This window comes from Papaver somniferum, chromosome 3 (genome assembly GCF_003573695.1).
Source record: "Papaver somniferum cultivar HN1 chromosome 3, ASM357369v1, whole genome shotgun sequence".
In the NCBI taxonomy this organism is placed as follows: domain Eukaryota; kingdom Viridiplantae; phylum Streptophyta; class Magnoliopsida; order Ranunculales; family Papaveraceae; genus Papaver; species Papaver somniferum.
The window spans coordinates 80,268,904-80,276,838 of record NC_039360.1 but is presented as its reverse complement, the minus strand read 5'-3'; the positions used below and the strand labels follow the sequence as shown (position 1 = coordinate 80,276,838).

The 7,935-nt window shown below is 36.0% G+C and overlaps 1 protein-coding gene across 2 annotated transcripts; it reads right to left on the bottom strand.

Moving 5' to 3' along the window:
- Nucleotides 1-725: 725 nt before the first annotated feature.
- On the bottom strand, nucleotides 726-7,605 carry LOC113356617 (vacuolar protein sorting-associated protein 45 homolog). Of its 2 annotated transcripts, none has more exons than XM_026599802.1 (13): nucleotides 7,278-7,605; nucleotides 6,766-6,961; nucleotides 6,305-6,384; nucleotides 4,171-4,398; nucleotides 3,931-4,056; nucleotides 3,775-3,855; nucleotides 3,546-3,687; nucleotides 3,276-3,454; nucleotides 2,767-2,922; nucleotides 2,440-2,547; nucleotides 2,223-2,344; nucleotides 1,680-1,811; nucleotides 726-1,084 (listed from the first exon to the last, which is right to left on the bottom strand). In XM_026599802.1, exons 1-13 carry the CDS (start codon nucleotides 7,365-7,367, stop codon nucleotides 1,024-1,026), a joined length of 1,701 nt encoding a protein of 566 aa, XP_026455587.1. In that variant the 5' UTR covers nucleotides 7,368-7,605; the 3' UTR covers nucleotides 726-1,023. The 2 variants fall into 2 exon arrangements, with proteins under 2 accessions (XP_026455587.1, XP_026455588.1); XM_026599803.1 differs by having other exon boundaries at nucleotides 2,440-2,544.
- Nucleotides 7,606-7,935: the final 330 nt, after the last annotated feature.

The window sequence follows — 7,935 nt, the reverse complement described above, 5'->3', positions numbered from 1 at the left end:
ACATAAGTTCAAGTCGTGGGTGTGGTGTATTATATTTATAAGACAAACTGGTTTAGTTCAAGTCGGATTACAAATACTAATGTTTCACGGAGAGAGAGACTTGGGAATCAAGTTGGGTTTGTTGTGAAAACAAAACAGAGATTGATATCAAATACACAAATCTTGAATATAGAAAGCGCGGGTGTTTAAAGTTTCTGAATCTTGAAACTAGAAGTCTGGGCTCTTCCTCTATTGTACCCCTAAAAACACTAATAATACCCCCTTTATCCATGTACCCCTTAATCATATAACACAACTGTGTACAAATGTGGTTTGGCTCATGGGCCATGGCTGAGCATTCACAAGTAAATTTTTAGCGCAAAACTCCCTGGTCCCTCCTCTCCCTCGGACAAACTCTCTTTAGCATAATTTACACCATTTTGCGGCAACAGAACTTTCATGGAGTATTCCGAGCAGAGTGTAGGTGCATGTTGAGATGTCACAAAATTGTTGTAAATGCCATTGCACTGTTTAACTTAGAAGGTTATCCAGTCGGACAGCCAAAGAAAATTTGCAATGGAACGGCACGAATTGAATAATTTTGGTAAATTAGATGAAAGCAATCCTGTCATAGGTCAACCCAGATGCCAAACCAGTAAACCACCAATAACAAGGACATCATTTTGTGATTTTTTTTTATCTTCTTGTTTGGACATGCTTTGCTCGTTACATGCTAGCAGCTGGAGTTGGAGAAAACAACCAAAAGATGGGAATAAAAAAAAAAGAGATTTGTACATAATAGTTGATCATCATAACCCACTATTTACAACATTTTTACTGCCTACCGGTACTACTGATAGCAGATTTTCTATATATATGACTTCTCCCAAATATGAGTTGAAACGAATCACAAAGATATTTATACTTTTCACATCCTGGTAATCTAGTCGTTTAAAGGTATACTACACCGAGTCTGAAACCAAGATGAAGCTGCTGAGATCGCCCAGCGTTTGGCTTGAAACAGATCAGGTACATGCTCCTGGTTCAAACTGCACTAATGTTTGACTTGGCTATTCTCTGAGCTTCTTCCAAGTCCTTCAGAAACCTGCATTCGACAATTAATATAAAGTTTAAACAAGTATCGACTAAGATATGCCGTACGTATATAACTGGGCCATGCTTTACTGATATTTAGCTAATCTCAGCCACTAAAGATGTTAATAAACCATTGGAGTTCAAAGGAAATGGAGTCATTGATCATAATGACACACCCAATGGTCCAACATACTGTGTCTGCTTAAATAGTTCTCTTCTATGGATATACTGTTCATGATAATAAAGAATTATACAGAATATAAGAATCTCTTTTGAAGAATATGTTATCGATTCAACGTTAACTGGTTGACTTGACCTTGGTTGATAAAAGTTTTCATCCTATAACCTGAATGGTTCAACCTAAGATTATTTTTTGGTTGGGCTGCCAAAATTTATTTGAAAATATAAGAAACACAAAATTGATGCTTGATATTTGACACTGCGGTATTTTGTGAATATGTGGAAAAGATAAATCACCAGACTTCAGTGAGAACAATCTTAATCGTAGGGGTAACAACTACCATTATCATTGGGGTTATCTAGTTTCATCATTTTGCAGATTCAAAGTATCACAGATATATTTGAGCAAACGAACTTTAACTTACCTCTTTGAATTGAGAACGACTGAACCACCAAGTATAAAGCGGGTTCCAGAATTAGAAGCATTATGTAAAGCCACAGCACGTGCCTCCTCGTATGTTGTGCCGCCCACAACGAAGATCACTACATCCTGAGGTCTGTTCGAATATAATGTACAAGTAAGAAATCTCAAAATGATCAAATGAAATCTAACAGCAGCCACATATTATCCCCACAAATCTGTTATCACATCCAACCCATTATAAACTTGGGGGTAACTTGTGAAGTGATGGACTTCCTCATTGTAGCTCTACATAATGTTCCTGTTTATTCCCTCTAGAATATTCCATGCAGTAAGGCTGCATTTTGTGTTTCAATATTATACTTCCATATGTCAAGTGTGAGTTGGCGATCATTTCATCACCAAACAATGGCTACTAAACATATTCAGCAGAGTGCACAAGAAAAGAAGAAATTTGGGCGTCAGAAAGCAAGTATGAAACAATATATACATCTAGCTTAATTAACTGGGAAATTTCTGGGGAGTTAAGTGGATTCTCATAACAAACCTGCCTTGCTGGAAGTGATTACCAATAAATGGGTATTCCACGTCTCTAAGCCGTCCCTTTGTGATGCTTTCCATAGTTTGGAACAGAAGAGGCTGGTGCTGGGTATACACATTCTCCACCCCCTGTGCACAACAGAACATGTGAGATTGATGATTTACAATAATGTATCTGGGTGTTGTTGGGGCAAGTTTAGGATCTTTATTGGCAATGTACAGACCTTAATTCCACGTGCCATATTGCGAGCAATATTTAGAAGATCTCGGTTCCCATACAGATCACCAGTTCTTTTATCAACGCCTGCTTGCTTTATGAGGAACTGGACCTGCTGCAGATCCATAATAAACAAAATATAAACAAGCAGTTAAATTCTGCCCATAATCTCCACAAATACATGGATGACATGTTTCGAACTCAATTTATAATCGAACGAGGATGAACTTCAACAAAGTAAATATAAACTAATACATATACGTTGGTTTTTCGAAGAACATAAGAACAATATGTCACTAAACATAGCAAAGAGAAGTTGGTTTAGCTACTTCACACCAGATTTATACTTCGCGGATCGTGACGCCAGTTTGTTGCACAGCTGCATCAATTGAACTGGGCTCTCTTTCTCGTAGCGCAAAGCATACAACATTACTAGACGCAAGCGGTCAACGTCAGAGACGCTATCATTGCTTAAAAGATTCATGACAGCCTACAAGAGTATTTGTAGAAAATAGTTATATTCAGATTACCCCAGAAAACAACATCAAACACCATTTTCATCTTAATGTACAAAGATGAAGGTTTCAATTTTGGAATTCTGAAACTTCCGGTACGGATCGTACCTCCTTTCATCTACAAGTTGGATTGAAGATGCATGTATAATCTTTTTCATATTATTTTATTCCACATAACTTTGAAATTGCGCAACTTGTAAATGTGAAACATCAATTGAAGTTATATTGCATGTAGGTTTAAACCAAGATGTAACCAACTGTCCATATACATTAAATTTACCTATAGCGGATACGTTATAAGTTATAACAAGAGAAACCTATCCTTTACCTCAAAGGCTGCGACCTGACCCCCATTGCACGCTAAATCTTGTTCTGTTTGTGACACTAACATGAGCTTCCGCTCCTCAGCAATTTTGCTCAATTCCGTCACCATTGTTACATGCTTTGAGACATTTCCATGCTTTTTTCTATACTCAGGGTAGTTGTCAACAAATTTGGCCATGTCTTCTGAAAAATATCAAAAAGCATTTCTAAGGTACTTGTCAACTCTACTGATTAAGAGGGAATAATTTGCTGCAGCTTTTCGCATTATAGTTACCTATTGTTTGAATGTTCTGGTTACTCTTCGCTATCTGCTGAAAATCATCCACCATTCGCTTGATATTCATCCCAAGATCTCCAAAATTCTCATACATATTTGATTTAAAAAAGGCATCTTGTTCTGATGATAGTACAACCTCCTACAAGAAGGAATAAAAATTGATAGCTTGTCAAAAATATAAGAATCACAAGTAAGAGGAAAAACCTGCAAGTAAGTGCAACTCAACCTGCTGATCTTTAGGAGCTTTGCCGATATTTCTCAAGTCCACTTTATTATCTTGAATTCCAATTAATTCATGGACCATTGCCTACAAATAAAAGTGAAAAGCATTACTTTGATATGAGCAGAAGGACTACTGAAAAAGTAAAGTTGTCAGGCTAACCTGATACGTCCATTGATTCAATAATGGAGTAACAGGGTCATCCCTCCTATCAACTATTAGCAACAAAGGAGAGATTTCTGTCCGTCTGAAATCAAAGAGACCAGTTTCTCGCTCGTACATGATTTTCTGCATCAAAAAAATAGCAATAAACAAGTGAATTTCCAACCTAACAGAAAATGTGCAAACCACACAATAGCCCTTTCTACACATAATTCGATAAATAAAGGAATAAATGCTCACCGAAGCTTCCTGAGCTATCCTCTTAGAAATATCAGAGGTTCGTTGATACCGTATAACAGGTCGGCGTTTTAATGCTAAGAAGACAGCAGTAATACCATCAACGACTCGATCACAAAAGTTTTGCAAACTTGAGGGGTCCACAACTGCTGGGAGCATATAAATGTGATTCAGAGGAAAATTTAAAGTGAAATGGTAAGGATCTATGGCACAGAAATCTCCATAAAACTCCTGCAATGACAGATGAACACATGTTATTTCCTTTATAGTTTATAGTTGAACATTTTGGTACAAATATTAATGGAAACATGCTATAATCAGTTTACTGTAGCTATCTGTCTATTGACCATCAAGCAGCAGTGAATTGAAAACAGTGCTGTTTATGACAGTTAATTTTGGTTTTCTTAAGGTTAAATGATTACAATACCAAGATGCACGCATAGATATTTCACTTAAAAATGTGCAAAAAAGATCGTAATGTCACAATGAAAAGCACTACCAGAAGGGGCCTAAAGAAAAAGGAAACTAAAACTGTCGGGTGAATATGCAGTCATCCGACTGCACTACGACTATAATTCATCAAGAAGGTTTACCTAATAACTTTCACCTGGAGTGTTTTTCCTGCCTTCATGTTTCTGTGTTTGTGAATGCTGTTTTTGCCACTAGTGAAGTTCTTTGCTACTACAGACCTATTACTTGTTTCATCTTTAAGCTTATCGTGATCCTCGCTTAAATTGTAGCTAACGAACTCTAGACATCAACAATTTTCGTTTGCTAGTCCATTAACTGCGTTATTATCCGCCCAGCTGAATAGTAAAGCATTGTCCTCAATTTTGAAACATTAATGAACTTCACGAGTCCATTGCTTTCTGGTCTCCATAACAAATGAAGTAACTTAATAACTACCTGAAGGTTTCACTTTCAAGCAGTCCTTTCCTCCTGTCCTATAATACAACCGGAATAATGATCTCCCTATTCCAAACCTTGAACTTCATTTTTGCAATTAGGCTGCCAGGGGACCACTCTTCTTCTTCGAACCAAATCTTCTGAATCAGATATCAACTACTAAACCAAGAGTTACACTCACTCAAGCTATACAAGTTTCTCCCGTTAAAGGCAGATAAAAGGTACTCCACTCCATATTCACAACTCCTGATACGCAGAGTTATCAGGCAGATTGTCGCTCAAAGTATCCTGCATGTAAAGTAGACTAGTTTATAAAACTAATTGCACCTTTAATAAGGTAAGTTACTAACATATTATTCTCCTTCACTTCACATAGTTTATTCTTTTGCTTCTGTTATTGGTTCTATAAGATTCTTCACCTAAAACGTTCTAAGTCTCAAGGACAATGCATATCGCATACAATACACCCACTCTCTAAGAAAGTTTCTCATTACACCTCCCAATGCTCCGGTTAAAGGTAGACAAAAGGTACTGCACTCCATGTCCACAAGTCACCTGATACAGAGAGTTATCAGGCAGATTATGTCACCTAAAGTATCCTGCGTGTAAAGTAGACTAGTTTCTGAAACTAATTGCCCCTTTAACAATATAAGTTACTAACATATTATTCTCCTTCACTTCACATAGCTTCTTCGTTTGCTTCTGTTGTTGGTTCTATAAGATTCTTCACCTAAAACATTCTAAATCTCAAGGATAATGCACATTGGATTCCATAATTTGATGGCTATCAAACTTTCTTTTAGCATCTCTCCACGCAGGCATTCCTATGTGATATGAGTGTATTTGTCCAATACCTAAGTCTCAATGCTCCATAGTTCTGCCCCTCCAGGATAATGCACATTGGATTCCATAATTTGATGGCTATCAAACTTTCTTTTAGCATCTCTCCACGCAGGCATACCTATGTGATATGAGTGTATTTGTCCAATACCTAAGTCTCAATGCTCCATAGTTCTGCCCCTCCAACTTATGGTACAAATTCTCAAACAGCGTAGTTTTGAAGTGGCCAAATAGTACATATACACTCTATATAGTTTTCATGACACCTCTAGTACCGAAACCTTCTAGGAAGAGATTAAAGTTCGTGAGAAGGATGAGCACCACAGATTTGAAAGTTTAGGGAGGACAAATGGCTAACAGAGTAAAAAGAAGAATAGCTGAGAGGACTCACCTGAACTTGCTGTACAACCTCTTGCTCATCCGAGTCAGCGAGTACATGAATCTGAGTGTCCTTCATGATATTGGAGAAAACTGTCCAAAAACATAGTATTATCATATATAAAGCAACATAAAAAAAACCTCTTGCTTACAAATGCAAGATGATATTTAAGGAATCATAAACGTATTATTCATATATAAAGCAACATCAAAAAACTGACAGAAAAATAATCCTTCTGTATCATAAATTAACTATTAAGAACCAAATGATGTTTGTTTGTATTGAGAAGTGTTTTTGTTTGAGCTGAGACTGGGCGAAATGACAGGAGAACATATACATATCTTAGACCAGTTTACATGCTCTAGACTATAAACTGGAATTAATATAAATATAGGCATAATACCAAATAGTTTACTATTCAAAATAAACCTACATTATAATAATAAATTGAATTAACATGGAAAGGAGCTTACACAAGTGATATTCTCCGAATCTTGGATTAGCTATTTGTCGTCGCAAGTGTTGAATATTTTCTGATGTTGGTCTTAGGAAATAAACAGCTTTGAGATGTAACATAGATTCTTTGGATGTTGAATCCACCAATTCAACCAGGAAAACTTCTTTCTGAAGTAACTCTGATTGTGAAAACACAACACTTACAATACTAACCTGAATATAAACATCAAAGTCAGTTTCATCTAATTTTGAAAATGCAAACATCTAAGAAGAAAAAAAAAAAAATCCTTAATGAAAGAAAACCAGTACACATTCATAGTTTAGGGTTTCTTAGTCGGTATTCATCACAAGATACAAAAGCCATGTACACTTGAATCGTATTACACCACCAGCACGAACTGAAACTAAATACAATTCTGAATAGATGTTCACTTAAAACCAAAACTTGTGCGATCAAATTTAGATGCAAATTTTATTTTCACAAATCAAGAAATAAAAATATACTGACGATTAAAGAGATTGGAATTACCGTTTGAGAATCAAGGATGAGAACTTTCATCCCAGAGATATCTTGTAACATCCTTGTTACATAATCTCTTAACGCTGAAGTAAGCACCATTTTCTTGGATCTGGTAAGACTGATCCAGAAAAGACCTACTCCTGATTCAACGAAGTAATTCTTCCTTCCTTCTTCTTAATGGTGTGGAGAGAAAAGGAGCCAATGATGTATCGATTGAAAAAAATAACTGGGTCGAGTTTTAGATGTTTTGATTTTAAACAAGGTTAAAAAAGATCTCCATCTGTTCTTTCTCTCAGGTTTTTGTTTGTTGGTTTTCGGTAAGAGCAAGGACATTACAATTTACAAGGGTTCTCTCTATTTACCACCCACACTTTTTTAATTTCCCACGCTTTCACAATAAATTTACTTCTTATTCTAATTTTCCCCATTTACCACCTTAAAATTTGAGTTTGATACTGAGTTTGACCGTGTTAGTACCTCTCATCTTCGTATCCTGTTCATTAAAAAAATTGTAGAAAATTATCCAGTCAGATATCCAGGTTTGAGTTTCCATTATGAAAAACTTATTTATCATTTAGTTTTTGTTTTTTTAATGAAAAGATATAATTTCATAAATCAAGTAATATAGTATAAAAGGTTTATAACATCATTTTTGTCAAAAGCATTA